This window comes from Pagrus major, chromosome 21 (genome assembly GCF_040436345.1).
Source record: "Pagrus major chromosome 21, Pma_NU_1.0".
In the NCBI taxonomy this organism is placed as follows: domain Eukaryota; kingdom Metazoa; phylum Chordata; class Actinopteri; order Spariformes; family Sparidae; genus Pagrus; species Pagrus major.
Window position 1 is genome coordinate 2,528,610 of NC_133235.1, and position 23,173 is coordinate 2,551,782.

Below are 23,173 nucleotides of genomic sequence, written 5' to 3' on the forward strand. Positions count from 1 at the left end.
ATTAACAATGGGAGGAAAAAATAGAAAAACTTAAAGCTTGCTGTGTCACTGGTATCGGCACCCTTTGCTGTAAATCAGTATGGAAACACATTGTGACTCACCTGTGGTAAATAAACTGTCTGTGCCCATGTGACATGAATTAGCCAATGAATGATGACTTCTGTGTTTTAAAAAGCCATCTGTTATCCCCTGTTCCTTTGTCAGAATGGTGAAGACAAAGGAGCTGTCTGAGGACATCAGAAGTGCGATAATTGGCAAACACAAGACCTCCAAAGGGTATAAGGCCATCTCCAAAGACCTTGGTGTCCCTGTTTCAACAGTGCGTAATGTTATTAAGAAGTTTGCCAAGCATGGAACTGTCAAGAACCTCCCTGGGCGTGGGGGGAAGAGAAAAATTGATGAGAGAAGTCTTCGAAAGTTGGTGCGAATGGTGGAAAAAACACCACGTCAAACATCCAAAGACCTGAAAGCCAACCTGGAACAGTCTGGAGTCATGGTTTCAACAAGTACCATACGCCGCACACTAAACCAAACAGGGCTTCATGGGCGAAGGCCAAGGAAGACATCACTGCTGAGGAAAAGACATAAAAAGGAACAACTAATCTTTGCCAAAGAGTACCTGGACAAACCACAATCCTTCTGGGAAAATGTTCTGTGGACAGATGAAACAAAAATAGAGCTTTTTGGCAATGCACACCAACAGTTTTTTTATAGACGACGCAATGAAGCCTACAAGGAAAAGAACACCCTACCAACAGTTAAGCATGGTGGAGGATCCATAATGCTGTGGGGCTGCTTTGCTGCATCTGGTACTGGAGGCCTTGACCGTATCACAGGAATCATGAAATCAGAGAATTATCAAGAGATTTTAGACCGAAATGTCCTACCCAGTGTAAGAAAACTTGGTTTGAGTCGAAGATCATGGGTCCTCCAGCAAGACAAAGACCCAAAGCACACATCCAAAAGCACGCAGGAATGGTTGAAAAGGAAAAAATGGACTGTTTTAAAATGGCCAGCCATGAGTCCTGATCTCAATCCGATTGAAAATCTTTGGTATGAGCTGAAATCTGCCATTGGGGAAAAGAAACCTGCAAACGTTCAAGAGCTTGAACAATTTGCAAAGACAGAGTGGGAGAAAATACCAGCTGAGAAGTGCAAGAAGCTTATAGAAGCGTATAAGAAACGTTTGGAGGCTGTCATCACTGCCAAAGGGTGTGCAACCAGATATTAAAGAGGGGTGCCATTATTGCTGCACATGCTGTTTTTTCTGTTTCTTCTTTGAAATTACAATATGTAAGTTGAAAAAACAATTTTCTTTGTTAAATTACTTTGGACCTCCAATTAAAAGATCCTGATGATATAAATTTGGTACATTTCCATTTATTTCTGACGATACTGTAGAGGTTATGCAAAAAATGAAGGGGTGCCAATAATGGTGAGCAGGACTGTATATTAGAGGTAGTCAAAAACCCTCGACTGACTGCAAAAGACCTGCAGCAAGACTTGGTGGCAGCATGCACTGAGGTTTTAGTTTCCACAGTAAGGCGCATACTAAACGCTGAAGGGCTCCATGCCCGAACTCCAAGGCGTACACCACTACTGACCCAAAAGCACAAAAAAAGTCTGCTCCAATTTGCTCAAAACTATATAAATAAGCCAAAGAGATTTTGTGATTCTGTTCTGTGGAGCGATGAAACAAAACTGGAACTTTTCAGGCCTATGGATCAGCGGTATATCTGGAGGAGGAAGAATGAAGCATACGCTGAAAAGAACACCCTGCCTACAGTGAAGCATGGCGGTGGCTCAGTGATGCTCTGGGGCTGCTTCGCTTCCTCTGGCACTGGAAACCTGCAGTGTGTGGAGGGCAAGTTGGATTCAATCAAGTATCAGAAAATCCTGGGAGAAAATGTCATGTCGTCTGTGAGGAAGCTGAAGCTTGGGCGTCATTGGACCTTCCAACAGGACAATGATCTCAAGCATACCTCGAAGTCCACCAAGGCTTGGTTTCAGAAGAAGTCCTGGAAGATACTAGAGTGGCCATCATAGTCGCCTGACTTGAACCCCATTGAAAATCTCTGGTGGGATTTGAAAAAGGCGGTTGCAGCACGCAAACCCAAGAATATTAGTGAACTGAAGGCCTTTGCCCATGAGGAATGGACTAAGTCTGTAAAACGGTGGATAATTGTCTCTGAGCCTCACACCCCCGCAAAATGACTCGTTTCACTGTCAGAACTGTCCAAAAAAATTTGGAAAGTCTAGAAGAGCCACACGATTAAATTATTTTATCCCCATTCAAGTTAGCCAGGCGCTACACCGGAAGTTAGCCGGCTCGGCAGAAGTCTCAAGTGTTCACGCTTTCAGGGTGAAACAGCCACCTGCTGTATCAGAATGTTGAAATGCTGTGCTTCTTAAGTCAATGAAATCAATTTGGATTCATATTATCAGCTCTATGTATCAGTTCAAATTTCACAGATACCACTGTACAGCAGCTAATATACCAATACTGAGCCAGTAATTCATCGGTCTAATAAATACTATGCATCCCTAACACAGTACAGATATGTTTTCATTGAGCCTATAGCTTTGTGTCTATCTCACTGTTTGAGCTTTAAAACTATCATCACACTGCTGCTCCATTAACAATACAAAGAAAGACAAGGCAGAGGGTCAGACTGGACTGTAATTAGTCACATTCATCACAACAACCCCCGACTCTGCAATGGTACTTCAATAATAAAATCATAAATACTTATTCCACACACCACTCCCCATCTTCTTATGGCACAACACTATGAATAAAACATCAAATCATAGACTCCTATAGCACACAATATTCTCTATAGTGTGCTCTATGAATAATGTATCTCTTCTCTAGCAGAGTTTCTTATTAATATGGGCTTTGCTTTGTTGTGAATTCTGTTGGAACGAACACAGATCTTACTCTCTAGAGGCTAGATCCGATTTTACGAAATGCACACAATGTTGTCAAGTGGAAATATCAACCTATTTATCCATTCTCGACATCTCATCCTGCTCAGCAACTCATTAGGCTCCGGCCTTAATCAGCACTAATTTGGGACAAGGACGTTTTTTCATTCAGAAGATGAGTATTTATATAATAGATGAGTTATCAATTATTTTCTCAATTTGTCAATGAAACATTTGGTTTATAAGATGTCAGAAAATACTTGAAAGTTAAAGTAATTCTTAAAAATAATTGCTTAGTTTGTAGGGATGCAACAATATTCAATATTTTATCGAACCGTTCAATACGCCCTGTTGGGTTCAATACACAAAGGCAAACAATACAATACAGTACAATACACTACAATAATGTTTGCTGTTTAACTTGATTGGATACTGCATATGTTTTTTTATGGAAGGTAATTAAGATAAGTGTTAAATTAAAAAAAAAAAAAGGTTTGTGGTTTGACTATATCTGCTTTTAATTATTTTTACATGCAATATTGCCTTTGCTAGTGTGAGTAGTTTTATATTAAGATATCGAAACCGTACCGTTACCGTGGCCCAAAAACTGTGATGCATACCGAACTGTGGGAAAACTCTACCGTTGCATCCCTATTAGTTTGTCAACCAATAGTCCAAACCTCAAGTAGCAAATACTAAAATTTTAGAAGCTCTAATCAGCAAAGGTTTGGCATTTTTGCTTTTATTTTATAAAAAGTTGCCGAATAATTTTCTGTAGATTTACTTATTGATTAGTTTAGAAATAATTTCAGCTCTGTGGTTGCTGCATTCAACTACTTAACACATAATGGTTGGAATTCCCCAAAACTGGACGACAAATATTTGATGAGTTGAATAATTCAAAGTAACTGAATTGATGTGTTGTGATGTGTGTGACTTGTTTCCAAATGATGATGATTTATTTAGATAAACACAACAGCTCTGACCTAGTGCTTCATTGTTTTTGTCATTTATCGTGCAAAAATACTAAACTTTTGACAAAATACCATCTTGTCAGATGTGATAATCAGCTATTCCCTGTTTTGTATCATTGTCACTCATTTGGTTTCAGGCTGTTGGTCGGAGAATAAGTTGGAGAAAACGTCATCTTGGGCTCTGGGACATTGTGTGTCATTTTTCCCTTCTTCTTCTGACATTTAAAGATCGCAGTTTACTACAGCTGTAACAACTGTAGTCAATTTTTCAATCGGTCGATCAACTAAAAATAATTGCCTACGTGTTTTATGGTCCAAGCTTCTCAAATTTGAGAATTTACTGCTGTTCCTTATCTGACATTATAGCAAACTAATTATCTTCAGGCTTTAGACTGTTGGTTTGCCAAAAACTATATGCTATGGCTCCAGGATACTGACATGGACAGTTTTTTATTAGTATTTTTTCTTTCTTATAGACCAGATTAATTGATAATGAACATAATCATTATCTTAAACAAAAATGAAAATGATTTGTATTTGCAGGCCAACCCAGCTAGTGTGACCATATATCATTAAATATACAGTATACACTAGCCAATGTGTCAATCATAGAAACAGAGAAGAAACTGCTAATTTCAGTGTAATCTTAATATAACTTCAGTTGCCATTATCACAAGGACAGACAGACAGGACAGAGGAGACAGGACTGAGGAGACGCACCACGGACGTGTCAAGAAATTAGACAGTGATAGGTTATTTCCACAGACTTACTGACATAGTTACATTACAGGAGGAGTAAAGATTACGTAAGAGGACGCATGTCGTGCTGAGATGGATGCATGTTTGTCCACATCTGGCTACAATGCACCTCAGATTAAAATCTGTCTTCACACTTCACTCTGTAGAAATCGGGAGTGTGATTAGATCTCAGAGCATAATCAGTGGTCAAGAATGAACACCAGACAGCACTGAATAATAACCTTTATCTGATCAAGATCACATGAATAAAAGTAATAATTTCCTTATTCTTGATAGCTTTGATCTCTTTTTGATAAAGACATACAGAACTAAGAGCTTTGATTTAGAGCTATAATTTAGAGTATAAGTAACATCATATCATTCAGCCCTTGATTAAAGCCTTGAAAACAGGCAACAAAGGTAAAAAATAGTGAATTGATTGAAAGTGTAGTATTAGTTTATTGAGCAACCTAATTCTATGCAAACAGCCTTAACAAGGAACGACCTTTAAAGTCAGGATTGCATTTGATAAACAATAGCAATCCACACGTACTGCTCAATAATCCTACACAGAACTGTAGCAGTTCTCTATTTGTATAAGAAAAGAGAAATCATTGTAATGCTGTATGTGCCTCAGGTGAAGTACAGTAAGTGGTATTGATTTGAGGAACAGGATGGGAGGAATAGTTGGTTTGATGTAACTGGAAATAACTGAAAAGTGAGACAGCTGAGGTGAGGTGAAAGACACAGCAGGAGATGATGACCTCAAAGAGTACAAAAATCTGCTCTATAGTATCAATAATGCACAACACTGTGAAATAATGTCAACATTGGCAACATGTCTTCTGCTCACCATGGATACCTTACAGTGTACCTGATGAACTGTTGTTTAAGACGGTCTCTTCATCAGAGCTTTCCTATATGAATAGAACAGGCATTCCTGATAGTAAGTAAGAAAGTAGTGTATTAAAGTCTAAGAGATCATATCTAAGGTGTCTGCTAACAGGTTATACAACAGAGTTTGTCTCTGTGTCCAGGACAGACAATATGGAAACCATTCAGTCCTACAAAATACATTCAACATACAGAGTTCAAACCAGGAAATGTGAGGGAGGCAACTTCATTGGGCATTAACTCTCTGTCTCACACACAATTTCAAATTTTTTTTTTCAATTCAAAGGGGCTTTATTGGCATGAAAGTTTTACAACAATGTTGCCAAAGCATCAAAACACAACTTGTCCAAACATTTGGACAGAACATAACAAATAACAACACAAACACAACACCAAGATTGATTTACATTAATTATATATACAGTATATACAGTGTGTGTGTGTGTGCATGTGCCTGTGTGTGTGTGTGTGTGTGTGTGTGTGTGTGTGTGTGTGTGTGTGTGTGTGTGTGTGTGTGTGTCGGTCATTCACTGTCCCTCAGGTTGTGGCATGTTGACACATATTGGGCAGCAAGATATGCCCTGTCTCCTTCTCCCAGGAGTATTTTTAATTTTGATATGTCGTTTAGCTCTTTGAAGTCTGAGATTACCAAATTAAACTTATTAAAATAAATGTTCCTCGTTTCGTTGAATGTTTCACATTGTAGGAGAAAGTGCATCTCTGTCTCAACCTCACCTGTCGAGCAGTGACCACATGTTCTGTTTTCTTTTGGTTGCCATGATTTTTTGTGTCTTCCTGTTTGGATTGTCAGTTTGTGGTCACTGAGCCTGTACTTGGTGAGGATCTGTCTCTGCTTTCTATCTCTGACAGTAGAGAGATATTCTGCTAATTCATAATCTCTTTTTAGGGCTAGATAACATTCTAATCTACTTTGGCTTTTAGTTTCTTCTTTCCAATGTTCCAGGTAGGTTTCTTTACATTGTGTTATAATTTGCTTTACTCTGATTGGTGTTTGGAGAGCAGTGTTGTTGTGAGGCTGGTCAGACTGTGTCTGAGAGGGGGCAGTTAGCCTCAGTACCAACTGACATAGGGGACTCTTTTCTGGGCTCAGCTCTTGAGTTTGGAGGGCTTTGGAGTGGAGGGTGTCTCGGGGGCTGGATTTCAGGTGGTTAAAAAAGTTGAGCGTTCTCTTTTGAATGTTAATTATCAGTGGGTATCTGCCTAATTCTGCTCTACATGCATTTGTTGGTGTGTTTCTGTGTACGTGTAAAATGTATCTGCAGAATTCTGCATGTAAAGATTCTGTTGGATGTTTGTCCCAACGGGTATAGCTCTGATGACTGCGTGGACCCCATACTTCACTACCGTACAGTGCAATGGGCTGGATGACACTATCAAATATTTTAAGCCAGATTTTGACTGGAATTTGGAAATTATAAAATTTTCTCTTAATTGCATGTAGGGCTCTACAAGCTTTTTCTTTTAGTGCATTCACTGCCATGTTGAAACTCCCTGATGCTGTAATGGTTATACCAAGGTAGGCATAACTCATGCTATGTTCAATGATATGATTATTTATGGTAAATTGGTGTTTGTTCTCCTGACATCTGGGGCGTTTTTGAAAGATCATGACATTAGTTTTCTTCATATTTACTGCCAGGGCCCAGTTCTGACAGTACTTTTCTACTATGTCCAGCTGTTGCTGTAGTCCTTGTTCAGTAGGAGACAGTAGAACAAGGTCATCAGCATGTTAATAACGTTAATAACACGTTTAACTGACGGCACTATCATTTATATACATGTTAAATAAAGTCGGACTTAAATTGCAACCCTGGCATACACCTCTTCTCTGGGTGAAGAATTCAGTTTGTTTGTCTCCAATTTTAACAGCACACATATTTTCCAAATACATTGATTTAACCAGATCGTACATTTTGCCCCCTATACCACAGTGTAGAAGTCTGTAATAGAGCCCTTCATGCCAAATAGAGTCGAAAGCTTTCTTGAAATCAATGAAACAAGTGAATATCTTACCATTTTTTGTTTGGTGTACATGTTTGTTAATTAAAGTGTGAAGGGTATATACATGGTCGGTGGTGCGGTGTTTTGGGAGGAAGCCAATTTGACTTTTACTCGAGATGGAGTGTTCCTCAAGGAAATCTAGTATTCTTTTATTTAGAATACTACAGAATAATTTACCTAGACAGCTGCTGACACAGATGCCACAGTAGTTATTAGGGTCTGATTTGTCCCCACTCTTATGAATGGGGTAAATGAGCCCTTTGCACCAGATGTCAGGAAAACATCCTGACTGTAATACAATATTGAACAGCTTTAACACTGCACCCTGCATATCTGGGGTGCTGCATTTGAGCATTTCATTTTTAATGCTGTCTGGACCACAAGCTTTCCTCTGCTGGAGAGATTTTGTCTGTGTGGTCAATTCTTCCCAAGTAATTGGGAAGTCAAGGGGGTTTTGGTTGTCTTTAATTGTTTCTTCTAATACAAGTTTTTCTTGTATAATACATCGATCTGAATTGATTTGATTTATTGGTATGTCTTTGTACAGATTTTCAAAATGTGCTCTCCAGATGTCACCATTTTGGATGGGTAATGTCTGTTGCTTTGTGTTGAACTTGTTCCACATATCCAAGAATTGATTTTGGTTAATGGAATTCTCAATATCTTCAAGTTTCATGTGGGTATAATTTTGTTTTTTGTTCCTAATTGTACATTTATATTTCTTTAAAATTTCATTGTATCTAATGGGTAGGGCTGGGTTGTTTGGTTGGTGATGTTTTTCATTTGCTATTTTTTTCAGGTCTTTTCTGATGGTCTTGCATTCTTGAGCAAACCATTTGTCAGCATTTTGCCTTTTAACAGGCTTCTGTTTATGAGGTCAGCTTTAATAGCTGCCTTATGAAATATCATATTGATATCATCAATGGCCTTGTTTACACCATCTCTGGTAGAGATATATTGGTTTTGGTCATATATTGATATGTCATTCATCAGATCAGGTGAGTTTAAGGCCATGATGAATTTATCTCCACTGTCTGGGGCCCATCTGTAAGTAGAATTTAATTGGAACAGCTTGCTGGGTTCCCTTTTTGTGTCACTCATTTGATCTGAGAGTTTAAAGAACACATTTATTTGGTTGTGGTCTGAAAGGGGGGATTGCTGTCTGACAGACACACTCTCTCTCTCACACTCACACACTCACACACACACACACACACACACACACACACACACACACACACACACACACACACATTAACACCAACCTGATTGCTTGAGGCAAAGTCAAGGCCTGCGTCTGGCATGGCCAGGAACATGGTGTCCCCATCCAGCTGGAGAGAACAAAAGGCAAGAGCAACGATGTCAACAAACTATAATCAAACTCAGCAAACAGAGAACAGCCAGCAAGGAGACAGAGCAAGACACAGCGGTAACAGATTTCTGAGCAGCCGCCAGTATGAACTGTGTATCTGTCATCTCCTTCAAATGTTAAAAAATCCTGCTAATGGCCTGACTGAAGTTCCATTACCAAGCCTGTATCTTGTGAATTCTTGATTTTGAATCTTGATCTTGATTATCTTGATTACGCTTATGTCAGCTATTTGGCGATATTTGACTCCGGATAACCCCTCCAGCAAAACTGTGACATATTCAGTATGATAGGCTGTAATTTAGAGGGGTGGCTTGAGTGTTTTCTTGAAGTTTTAAGGGAATTATTTATTCCTAGATTTATTCAAGTTGCTGTTGCACTACTGTTTTAAACTGTTCTATTTAAAAAGTGGCTGCATCTTAACCGTTTTTAAAGGAATTGTTATTCATTCCTAGATTTCTTTATTTGTTCATTTCTTTTATGACTGACTTAAAATAAACAATAAAAGAATGTTGTATGGTAATCATTCTCTGCAAGGTTTGACCTGAGCCAGGCCATATGTTATATCTTAAATTTATAATGGTGCTGTAGATACAGTAGTGTTTCATGGCAGCAGCATTCCAAAAATCACAATAACATTGACATTTGTCAGCATACATGTTACATCATTTCTTGTTAGTGCAAAACAGGAAATGATATTGCTTTCTTGTATAGTTACACAATATGTAGTACACAATGAATCCTATTAGTATGCAGTGTGAACTTTTACTTCCTTATTTCCTCTCTTATCTCCCTGAACTTCTTCCTGTGAGGCCCCTTCTCTCCTCTTTCCACCATTAGCATGTATTTGTCTCACACTAGCAACAGCAGTAAAGAACAAACGTTCTGATGTCACTGTGCATGTCATAGCTTCTCATATCATCTTATCACATGCTCACTCTATGTGACTTAAAGCAGTCAATGTTTTCCCCTTCTGATATGATGAAGGTCATTTATTCTCCAATGTTAAATTATAACATTACATATGGTCAGGAAACACATTTCAGGCAATCATTTTTTTTCAAATAGTTCTTCTTTCTAAATGAAGACTTCAAAAGAATAATGTAACACAAGCTTTTACTGCCACTGAATATACTGGCAGGTCAGTTGGCCTGTAAATGCTGAAAAACCACAATACTTTTGCTTATTATTCTCTGGGACCAATATAAAATATCTATGTCAGCATGAAATAAAGGAGACTGGGCTTTTTTTTGGCCACAATTCTTTTTAAAACAAAACCTTGTTGACAGGCTCATGTGAGAAGTGTTTATTGCTTTGCTGTCAATGCATACTGTGCTTGTGCAATAAAAGTGAGCTTATGATGATGGCCAAACTCCAGTCAGAGTCATCTCCTCTCCCGTTGATTTTATTTTACTGTGTGACTTGGAGAGACGCTCTCGTGGCTGGTAATCATTTTATCTATTAATTGTTATAGATGCCGAAATTAAAGGTATTGAATACTGGTACTGCTATTGGTAGCTTATTCTAAAGTTGCAACCAGATCAATCTCTGTATCCTACACCAGGACAACAAATCAAACACATACATATTTAAAAGGGATGTACAATATGGATGTTTTTCAACTGTTCCTGATAACCTATAATTACCTACCTCTTGCAACCAATAACCGATAAACCATTTACAGTTTTGTCTTTTTAAAAAAAATTCCACGTGTACTTTATGTGCACCTGAGGATAAAAAGACTAAGATGTTGAAGATGTAAAGATGAATGAAAATTAGTAAAAAAAAAAAAAGCCGAAGAGGACTGTGTTTTCTGGGGAAAGTACAGCTGGCAATCCACTATATAACCGCCACCGCTGGCTGTTTGTTATACAAACCAGCCACCACAAAAATATAGACACAATCAGAGAATATTTGACTTGATTTGACTGCAGTCTTTTCTTCTTCGTCTTCTCTTTGTCAATAGCAAACCAACTTTTAAGCGGCATAGCGCCACCCACTATGTCGGCAGAATTATTGGCTACAATTTCATTATCTGACTAATAATCATCGTGCATCCCTAATATTTGTGTTAATATGGTTTATGGATTAAACCATTTTCTAATAATCAATGGTGTCCTGGATGGCATTTATTGTCTTTGGACAAACACACACACACCCGCACACACACCCCCGCACACACACACACAGCAGAACATTTGAACAGCTGGGTTGCACTGTCTCATGTACACCTACAAACACACACACACACACACACACACACACACACACACACACACACACACACACACAGGTGGGCAGACAGGTGTAACTGCCCCATCCATTTGCCAGCTGTTGGGTATTAAGCAAATCAGGTGTAGGTTTACACAGTGAGCTAAAGCAGTGTTGTGATGGACATAAAACATACACACACACACGCACGCACAAAATGTGGCTTACAGAATTAAGACCTAATTTTTAAAACTTCACATGAAGAAATTACAAGAGTAACAGGAATTGTAAGAGCTCTCATCTGTCTGCCCAATCTTCATTCTTCCTCTCAGTGAGGTCAACATGTCAGCTCTTCTTCTCTTCCTCTCGTCTGATTTGCCTGAATCTTCCTGTCAAATCAGCTTCTTCAAATTACCTGTGACAAGACCTAAACCTAGACCTAGACACCACATGAATCAGATACAAACACATGCCTCAGACATGCAGGAATAAAAACACACACAATGAGCTTCACATAACATGTCACAAAGCCTCTGGGAAAATATACTGGGTAAAATAACATTAATAGAATAACTGCTTGACACAGTTTGGTAATCAGGTAATAGATTCAAACATCAGCACATGCTAATGGATCACAGCCAGTCGGACCACCTGCCCCTACTCTTATCTAATCCCTGCTTAATCTCTTAGGGTCTATGGTCTAACCTCAGCCTGATGCTGCCGCCCAACTGTACATGATGGATCAAGTCCAGTTCTGAGGTGTTATGCTCTGCATCAATAACTTTAATCACACAAACCTCAAACCCAGAGGTTACACACTGTAAACAACAGACTACTTTAACATTGATACATCTTGGCAAATACACTGATAAGTGTTACCTTAAACTGAATCAGGCTCGACATTAGCTACATTTATGCCTGCTCCACACTGATATGTTAAAATTATACTTAAGTGATGCAGTGTAAACCAAAACTGTCTTAAATGATTATAGCATTGTATGTTGAGGGCATCACCAAGGGCACAGATAATAAATTGTATTTTGGATTCTACGCTCATGTGTACCAAGATTGGTAAAATTAAAGGTTTACTACTGTATGTTAACAGATTAATTGATTAATAATTTCTGTCTTTCTACTTACTCTCACTAAAGCAGAAATGCAGGGGACATCACATTTTGTCAAGAGACAACTGTTTTGAGAACTGAGATATTAGGGTCAACCAAGAGATGAAAAGTAATAGTTTCATTTATAAAGAACAGAACTTGACAAAATAAACCTGAAACCTTCAATTCATCTCAGTACTTTTGTAAATGACTCTGGTGTCATTTGACACAAACAAAACTCCAAGTTTGTTGCGTAGATACGGCAAGAGCATCTTGCAACTGTGCTGCGGCTCATAAACAACAGTAATGTTTCAATTTGCTGTACAACAAACTTAATTTGAGGAAAAACACCACTAGTTTGTTTGTGTAGCTGTTTAGGTAACTCATAGCTGGTTTGCCATATAGCAACTGCTTCAGTGTCCTGTTTAGGTATTCATGATGGCGGATATTTAAAGCAACATTATGTAGAAATGGGAGCGATTTTGGCACCCCCCACAGTTTAGAATATATAATTTGGAGTACAACACCACTGTCGTTAATACAAATCCTGGGTTTGTAACAATTTGTCAGACGTAATGTAGGTACAAATACAAACAAAACATTACAATGTTATGTCTTGAAAACTTGTATCTTGAATTACACATGTATGTAAGCTCTGATCACAAGTGGTCACTAGAGAGAGCTGTCCCACTCTGATCAGATTACCAAAGATGCATTTTAAGGCCAGGGATAAACAGCATCATAGTTATGTAATAATGCAGCGCAGTTAGGACGCATGTGTTCCTCCAATGTTTCTGTACAGTTTGTGATTTAAAAGACCATTCACTCTATTGAAAAAAGATGGCGGGCACAGCCAGACCAGGTGCTGGCAGGACAGGTGCAGGTGCGTTTTTATTGTATGGATTAATTTTAACCGTGCTAAAACCCCCAGATATCAATCTGTCAATGAAGCTGGTTGACAATGCTCACCCACATAGAGTCTACACGTCAGTAATGGGACTGATCAATCAAAGAGCAAACAATCCATACCACACCTTATTTCGGATTAGGTAAACATACCCTGGCATCAACCTTCATCTTTCCTCGGCTGCACCGCCACACAAAGAAACATGGGTCTAAGGTCAGCATACAGCAGGGCAATGCTCTGCTTGTTACAATCTGTTTGTTGCTGTCTGGAGATGTCCATCCGTGTCCTGGCCCCCGAGGGGAGACGAGCCCTGCATGTGCCGTGGACAAAAGTCGCATGACGGCTGTTTTGCGGGCTCTCGAGTTTGACCTGCCTGCCAGGGATCCTGCGGTGTTTCTGGAGGGTGCGCCGAGTGATTCATCGAGGGACTGCCGGAGTGGTGGCGGCCTCGCACCGGCGGATCAGTGGTGTGGCAGTGAGGAGATTCGGCCTGCTGGCGTGTTCAACATCGGTGCCGGGGGGTCTCCATTCTCAGATCAGCGGTGTGGTGGTGAGGAGATTCAGGCCACTGGTGTGTTCAACATCGGTGTCGGAAGGTCAACAGGTGCAGATTCCTCTCCATTCTCATGTAACAGAGGTAACTATTGCTCCACTCAACAAGCTGGTTGCACGGTCGGGGTCTGTGAATTACCAGATGGCCTATCTATCCTGTCGCCGCAACAACAATCTAAGCTGTCACCAGATCAAACAGCATCCATCCATCCATCCATCCATTATCTTCCGCTTATCCGGGGCCGGGTCGCGGGGGCAGCTGCCTGAGCAGGGATACCCAGACTTCCCTCTCCCCGGACACTTCCTCCAGCTCCTCCGGGAGGATCCCAAGGCGTTCCCAGGTCAGCCGGGTGACATAGTCACTCCAGCGTGTCCTGGGTCTTCCTCGGGGTCTCTTCCTCCCGGTGGGGCATGCCTGGAACACCTCCCGAGGGAGGCGTCCAGGGGGCATCCGATACAGATGCCCGAGCCACCTCAGCTGACTCCTCTCGATGTGGAGGAGCAGCGGTTCTACTCCGAGCTCCTCCCGCGTGACAGAGCTCCTCACCCTATCTCTAAGGGAGCGCCCTGCCACCCTGCGGAGGAAACTCATTTCGGCCGCTTGTATCCGGGATCTTATTCTTTCGGTCATGACCCAAAGTTCATGACCATAGGTGAGGGTAGGAACGTAGACTGACCGGTAAATCGAGAGCTTCGCCTTTCGGCTCAGCTCTCTCTTCACCACGACAGACCGATACAACGACCGCATTACTGCGGCCGCCGCACCGATCCGCCTGTCAATCTCACGCTCCATCCTTCCCTCACTCGTGAACAAGACCCCGAGATACTTAAACTCCTCCACTTGAGGCAGGAACTCTCCCCCAACCTGGAGGGAACAAGCCACCTTTTTCCGGTCGAGAACCATGGCCTCAGACTTGGAGGTGCTGATTCTCATCCCAACTGCTTCACACTCGGCTGCAAACCGCCCCAGAACATGCTGGAGGTCCCGGCTCGAAGGAGCCAACAAGACAACATCATCTGCGAAAAGCAGGGATGAAATCCGGTGGCTCCCGAACCAGATCCCCTCCGGCCCATGACTGCGCCTAGAAATTCTGTCCATAAAAATAATGAACAGAACCGGTGACAAAGGGCAGCCCTGCCGGAGTCCAACATGTACTGGAAACAGGTCTGACTTACTGCCGGCAATGCGAACCAAGCTCCTGCTCCGGTCGTACAGGGACTGTACAGCCCTTAGTAGAGGGCCCTCGACCCCGTACTCCCGAAGCACCCCCCACAGAATGCCACGAGGGACACGGTCGAATGCCTTCTCCAAGTCCACAAAACACATGTGGACTGGTTGGGCAAACTCCCATGAACCCTCCAGCACCCTGCTGAGGGTATAGAGCTGGTCCAGTGTTCCACGGCCAGGACGAAAACCGCATTGTTCCTCCTGAATCCGAGGTTCGACTATCGGCCGAATTCTCCTCTCCAGTACCCTGGAATAGACTTTACCAGGGAGGCTGAGGAGTGTGATCCCCCGGTAGTTGGAACACACCCTCCGGTCCCCCTCAGGAGTCCCCCGAGCCAGCCAGGCTCGATAGGACTCCTTCTTCAGCTTGACAGCATCCCTTACTGTCGGTGTCCACCACCGAGTTCGGGGATTGCCGCCACGACAGGCACCGGAGACCTTACGGCCACAGCTCCGAACAGCCGCGTCAACAATGGAGGCGGAGAACAAGGCCCATTCGGACTCAATGTCCCCAGCCTCCCTCGGGATCTGGTCAAAGCTCTCCCGGAGGTGGGAGTTGTAGACCTCCCCGACAGAGGGTTCCACCAGACGTTCCCAGCAGACCCTCACAATACGTTTGGGTCTGCCAAGTCTGTCCAGCTTCCTCCCCTGCCAGCGAAACCAACTCACCACCAGGTGGTGATCAGTTGACAGCTCAGCCCCTCTCTTCACCCGAGTGTCCAAGACATACGGCCGGAGGTCAGATGACACGACCACAAAGTCGATCATCGACCTCCGGCCTAGGGTGTCCTGGTGCCATGTGCACTGATGAACACCCTTATGCTTGAACATGGTGTTCGTTATGGACAAACTGTGACTGGCACAGAAGTCCAACAACAGAACACCACTCGGGTTCAGATCAGGGAGGCCGTTCCTCCCAATCACTCCCCTCCAGGCAACACTGTCGCTGCCTGCGTGAGCGTTGAAGTCCCCCAGCAGAACGATGGAGTCCCCAGTTGGAGCACTCTCCAGTACCCCTCCCAGGGACCCCAAGAAGGCCGGGTACTCTGCACTGCCGTTTGGCCCATAGGCCGAAACAACAGTGAGAGACCTATCCCCGACCCGGAGGCGCAGGGAAACGACCCTCTCGTTCACCGGGGAAAACTCCAACACATGGCGGCTGAGCTGGGGAGCTATGAGCAAGCCCACACCAGCTCGCCGCCTCTCACCGCGGGCAACTCCAGAGTAGAAGAGAGTCCAGCCTCTCTCAAGGAGTTGGGTTCCAGAGCCCAGACTGTGCGTGGAGGAGAGCCCGACTATCTCTAGCCGGTAGCGCTCAACCTCCCGCACCAGTTCAGGTTCTTTCCCCCTCAGCGAGGTGACATTCCATGTCCCCATGGCTAGAGTCACCGTCCGGGGATTGGGTCGCCGGGGCACCCGCCCAGGACAGCCACCCAAATCACACCGCACCGGCCCCTTCTGAACCCTCCTGCGGGTGGTGGGCCTACTGGAGGGCGGGCCCACGTCGCTCCTTCGGGCTGTGCCCGGCCGGGTCCCGTGGGCAAACCAGGGACCCGGCCACCAGGCGCTCGCCTGCGAGCCCCAACCCCGGGCCTGGCTCCAGGGTGGGGCCCCGGTGACGCCATTCCGGGCGACGTACACTTCCTTGATGTATTCTTAATCATAGGGGGCTTTGGAACCGCTCTTAGTCTGACCTGTCACCTAGGACCTGTTTGCCTTGGGAGACCCTACCAGGGGCATTAAGCCCCGGACAACATAGCTCCTAGGATCATTCAGGTACTCAAACCCCTCCACCACGGTAAGGTGTCGGTTCAAGGAGGAACTTATTTCAGACTGTCAACCACTCAAGAATCATCTGGGACCCAAAATCAAAGCCAAGGGGCATTTTAGGAGGACACTTAAATATAAGAAGTTTTAAATATAAAAGTGATCAAATTCATCAGCTATTATTGGACTCTAACCTAGATTTCCTGTGCTTATCAGAGACATGGCTTAATGAAAATTCACCATCGTCAATATTACATGTCTCTGGGTATAATATTTATAGAAAAGATAGAGTAGGTTCAAAGGGTGGTGGAGTTTTAATCTTTGTGAAAGAGCGTTTTCAATGTCATGAAATACAGTGGTCTTGCAATGAACTTGAGTGTATTGGTCTTAACGTGACTTTGTCTACATCTATGTCCTTTTCGCTTATTGTATTGTATCGCCCCCCTCTTCCAATAATACCTTTATGAACATTTTAAAAACATGTTAAAAGGAGTGTAATTTTAACAAGGAGTTGATTCTCATGGGTGACTTCAATGTCAATTGGGAAGTGAAATCATCGAGGAAATCCTTAAAACAGATCACTGATTGTTTTGATCTTACACAGCTGGTAAATGGTCCCACAAGAATTACAAAAACCCCTAGCACAAAAATTGACCTTATTTTTAGCAATAGGCCAAATCGAATCAATAAATCCTTTAATATGCTGACTGGACTATCGGACCACAACCTGACTCTGATAGCTAGGAAGCTAACCAAAAAGCGTTTTACTCCATTTGTCCAAGAACAGGAATCTTTGACTATTCCCAAAAACATGCAAGATGGATTTAAAAGTGCTGTTCAAAACATCGATTGGGAGGCTGTACTGATGGGAAATTCCTTGGAAAATGACAGTCAAAGATTCATGCAAAAACTACAGAGTACAATTGATAACTTTACATGTAGACAAAGACGTAGGAAAAAAAATAACATAATTCCTTGGATGAATACAAATATCCTAAATTTAATGAAAAAACGAGACATGGCTTTAAAGATTGCTCTCAAGTCCAAATTAAGCAGTGACAGATACACCTTTACCATGCTTCGTAATAGGGTAGTTAAAGAACTTAGGGCATCAAAGGCAAACTATTTTTTTAATATAATAGAAAAAGCAGGAGGTAATACAAAAGATATTTGGAACCAACTAAGAAAACTAATGGGGCAAAATTCTAATAATACCAAATCAAATGCAATTTATGCCAATGGAACACTTGAGCAACCCAGCTGAAGTAGCAGTTGCTCTTAATCACTATTTCATTGATTTAGTAGACGATATTATCAAGTGCTTTTCCCCTGCGCACATTATATCCAGCCAAAGTAGACATATTGAACCAGCCTTCAATCTAGAAACTATTACAGAGTCAGATGTTGAGGGAGTAATTGGATCTCTTAGGTCATCCAGAGCCAAAGACGTCATTGGTATGAACACAGTTATGCTTAAGGAGCTCTCCGCATTGTTAGTATGTCCTATTACACAAATTGTAAACCTCTCAATTGCTCAGGAAATTTTCCCAGATGTTTGGAAACTAGCTGCTGTTTCACCCATATTTAAAGGTGGTGATCAACAATCCATCTGCAACTACAGACCAATTAGTGTTTTGCCGGTGGTTTCCAAAGTGGCTGAAAAAGTTGTTGCTGAACAAATTATAAATCATTTAAATACCAGTTCCTACAGTTTGCATTCAAATCAGTTTGGCTTTCGTACTAACCATTCCACGGAAACAGCCAATTGCTATTTCATTGAAAAAATTAAGTCAATGTTAGATAAAGGTGGAGTGGTTGGTGCCGTCTTTCTAGATTTGAAGAAGGCCTTTGATACCATAAATCATAGCATACTTCTTGGTAAACTCTCCACATTTAACTTTTCATCAGGCACCACCGACTGGATACAATCATATTTAACAAATAGGTCTCAATTTGTTCCAATAAAGACTCATCAGTCAGATGCTATTTCCTTGGCTGCAGGTGTTCCCCAGGGATCTATTTTGGGTCCGCTTTTATTTTCAATATATGTGAAAGATTTGCCAACTGTATGCCCTCATTCTAACACCATAATGTATGCTGACGACACGGTAATTTTTATGCATGGTAGCAGCGCAGCCCGAGTCACTGATCAGTTAACCAACTCAATGCAACACATCAAAAAATGGTTAAACCAAAATTGCCTTCAGTTGAATGTCTCTAAATCAGTGTGAATGTTTTTTAGTAAAACTAAATCTCACTGTCCAGAGCCTGATGTGGTTGTAGATGGGGAGAGATTATGTGTCGTTTCAGATTTTAAATACCTTGGTGTGCTCATTGATAATAATCTCACCTTTAAAGAGCATATCAAAAAGGTTTCCAAGTGCATTAAACTCAATTTGGCAAATTTTAGACATATCGGCAGTTGCATGTCAACTTAAGGCTTATTTATGGTTCTGCGTCGATTGTGCGCCTAGGCGTCGGCGAACATGATCGCCGTGATTTTTCATTTATAGTAGTGCGGCGGTGTCTATGCATCGCGTGGTAATTCACCGCCACAACGCTAGGGGGCGCTGAGTAACGAAACCGCATGAATTCGTACCTGGAGTGTTTACTTTCCGGTTAGCGGGGAGTGAACACGCCTGGTCTCTGGTAAACAGTACATTGAACAATGGCGACTGAGCGAGAGAGGATACTTTTGGAGCTGGAGCTGATCGATATTGAAGAACAAATGCTTCTAGTGCAAATGTTAAATACCAAACCAAGGAGAAGACGTGTGAGGAGGTGGTCTGTACGTCCTTTGAACGCTGCGACCCGGAAATGATGTAACGCGGACCAATCACAGCCCTCGAGGTCCGCGTCGCATGTCCCTGCTGTCTGCGCTGTTTCGACGCGTAGTTAGGATTTTTGGGAGGCGCGCGTCAAGTGACGCAGATGTTCGGCGTAGGGGTCTGCGTCGACGGCGTAGCTACGGCGTAGGTACGCCGTCGACCTGACGCAGAACCATAAATCCCGCTTAAGGCTGCACTAAATCATACATGGACTTGCGCCTCCTGTATTGAACCAGTTTATAAAAATGGCATCAACATCTACACGGAGTGCAGCTAGAGGAGAATGTGTTGTCCCGAAAAAGTACTTTTAGCCAGTCTGCATTTTCAATCAGGGCTGCTCGTGAGTGGAACTCAACTCACATTAGAAATCTTTCAAACTATGCCTCTTTTAAATACTTTTTAAAAAAGTGGCTAATTAGTGGTCAAAGCTGTCAACATTAAATTTTAGTGCTTTATTTTTTCCCCACATTTGCTGCTCTGCCTGTCGGTGCTTTCTGATGCCATCCGTCATGTTGTCTGTCAGTCTATTAATCATCTAGTATTACTGTTGCTTTTTGTGCATGGCTTTTAATGTGTTTAGTGTTTATGTTTTGCTTGTTTGCGACCTGCTAGTTTGTTATTGTGTCTTGTGTAATTATTTTTTTGTCGATGTTGGTGTTGCTGCTTAAGGTTGCTTCTGTTTTGTCTGTAGCGGCTGCTGTTTGAGCTGAGTTTATGTTAGCTTGTGTGTGTATGTATGGACTTTTGCTTAGTTCTCTGCCTTTTAACCTTTATTCAGATTTAGTTTTCTAATCCTTTAATGTATTACTTGTATGTCGATAACTAAATTATTTTATTCTCTTTTAGGGTGACTCTTAACATCAGTCCAAGGACAGCAGATGTAAAATAGCCTTTTGGCTAATTCTGACATGTTAACATTTGTTAAAATGTTTTATTAATGTGCATTGTCCCTGATTATTAAACCTTAAATAAATAAAAATAATAATGCTGTGATCCGACCCTCTCACTGAAGTTACATAGTGCAGATACAAGTGATGGGGGGGCGGGGTGGCTGTGACAACGACAGAGACACCATTAACCCTAACCATCAAAATGATTCTGAAGCTGTATTTAAAAGTAAAAAAGATACATATCGTTGCTTTACGAAGATGCTTAATGGATTTTAAAAGATCTTCATTAAGACTTTATGTCACCATGCATCCAAAAGTACTTCTGATTCCTCTTGCAATATGACACCGACACCTGTAGTTTACAGTATAGAGCTGCAACAATTTGTCATTTCTTTATGACAGTGAACTGGTTATATATGACTTTTGGACTGTTGGTCAAATAAAAGAAACAATGTAAATGCATCAGTTTGCAAGCTGTGGGACTAACAGGCAGTTTTCACTTTTTTTCCCGACATTTAATAGACAAAGGGATTAATCATTCAATGAATTCAATGAATCAAGACACAAACAAAGAAAAAAAAAATTCAACCCATGTTCATTTGATCTGACATCAATTCATAAAATCAAAAGTCCAGTCTAATAATATTTTCCTTTTCCCATGGATGCATGACAGGGTCTGAAATTAGCACCTGCAAAGTGCCAAATACAGTTACGCCGCTTTTCCATCAAAATTAGCGGGTCAACACAGGTTTTTTTAAACGCAGGTCAACCTGCTAAAAATCGCCTATTGACCCCATTCCCACTTCCTGCAGGCAAGGCAGCCCGCCTGTGATTTTTATCTGAAGCGTCACATTGTACGTCACTTACATCATGTTTCACGTCACAAATGCGCAGGAAACAATTGTAACAGCAGAGAAAACAACAATAGACCCATTGTGAAAGAAGCGTCTGTAAAACGCTGGATAAATTATTTGGAGCGTCACAACCCTCGAGACATGACTCGTTTAACTGTCAGAATTTGAGCAGTTCAGTCCAATAACATTTTAAAAAGTCTAGAAGAGCTGCACGATTAAATTATTTTATCCCCCTTCAAGCTAGCCCGGCGCTAAACCGGAAGTTAGCCGGCTTGGTCGGCAATCCAGGTATTTTCACAACCGGGAAGTCGAGCTTTTTTGGCTTCAAAACACCACTGAGCAGCTTTCATAGGAATGAACGGGGCTCCACCTCCAACACTGTGTCCAGTAATAAAACGTCCTTAATGGACCACACCCCAAATTCCTTCCTTATTGACACGTCACCACCGGATGTTGATAACGCGGCATCACTTCGCGCGGCAGAATTTAGCGTGTTCACCAGGGTCTTACATATAGATCCGAGCCGAGGTGATTAAAACCCAGGTCTACTGCAGAGTCAATAGACCTGGGTGTAAATGCAGAGTTTACACATTCCCCTTGCACACAAAAGCCTGATCTTAGCGGGTTTAAGTGGGATCCTTCTTCTGGGAGATCTCTACGAGGGGGACAATATGAAATTATTCACAGCTCTAAAACAACAGTTTGATCTAACACCAGTTTTTGGAAGCATCTTGAAATAAGGCATCTTTTAGCGCACACATTTGGCTCAACTCCCGGACTCAAACACACTCTCTTTTATCCTCGGTATATTTGGAACGGGACATGAGGCTTCAAAGTACTACTCCGTGCTTCTCAATCACTCAAATACTAAGTCATCTGAACTTAAAGCAGGGTGGAAATCTGAATCTAAATATGTAATTTTCTGAGGAGACATGGAGTAAAAATTTTACGGAAAATGTCCAGAGAGACTAAAACAAGATGGGTTCAGTTAAAGATTATGCTGCAAATAAAATTTACTGGTCTCAAAATTGTTCAGAGCTAAACTGAGTCCAGAGTGCTGCAGATTATGATAGCACTGTTGCATACCTGTTGTATGTTGTATACCTCCTGCCCAAAAGCGCAAGATTATTAGACAGCCATTCATGAAAATATAAAAATGATAATAGGTGAGGATATTCCATTTTCTCCCCATTTTCTTGGGAAGGACAATTCTAGTCCACGAGTGGAAGTCTGCTGATTTGCCCGGTGAATGAGTGGTTTGGTCAGCTGGTGACTGTAGCAGCATATAAGAAACTGTCTTTCCATCTTATTAACCAAGTGGAGAATTATGCTCATATATGGGGAACATACCTGGAGTTTGAGGATGGTCAATAATAGAGGCCATCCGCTTAACTGTCTGTGATTACCCAATTATGTGATTAATTGGATGTATGTATGCTGCCACTGTGACGTTATGCATGTCTCTTTTTTATTTTAGTGCTGATTATGAATTAATATTAATTGAATTATTGTTTATTTATCCCTTCTTCGTTTTTTCTTGTTTTCATTTGGAATTTTGGGAATTTTGGGTAGCATTTGTGTACCAGATGAGGATGTCTGTAAAAGACTCCTTTCTAATATTTACCGTCTTACCATTTTGTAATCACAACTCCTTATTTTTTTTAACATGCCATAATGCCTCAAAAAACACTGCTGCCATATTTCCCATCACAGAGAAATAAGATCATCTCAGTCATGGCCTGTGCTTAGACATTTTGTGTGTTTGTTTAAATTAATTTTCCTTTTTAAAAATAAATCAGGGTTACATAGGTCACAGCTGAGGTAACACCTCTGAGCCAGGAAAATCCCAGTTGCTGTTATACTGAGGTGTTGTTTTCACTTTAAATGTACTGGTACAAGTTACAAAGC

At 41.8% G+C, this 23,173-nt stretch overlaps 1 protein-coding gene across 2 annotated transcripts in view; it reads right to left on the reverse strand.

The window, feature by feature from the left end:
• tox (thymocyte selection-associated high mobility group box) overlaps positions 1 to 23,173 on the reverse strand; it is an 88,750-nt gene that overhangs the window by 35,773 nt on the left and 29,804 nt on the right. Inside the window, exon 2 of one of the 2 annotated variants that reach the window (XM_073490424.1) lies at positions 8,822 to 8,887. The exons of the other annotated variant lie outside the window; for it this stretch is intronic. Coding sequence (XP_073346525.1) covers positions 8,822 to 8,887 — 66 coding nt within the window. The remainder of the gene's footprint in view (positions 1 to 8,821; positions 8,888 to 23,173) is intronic. 2 annotated transcript variants of the gene reach the window in all.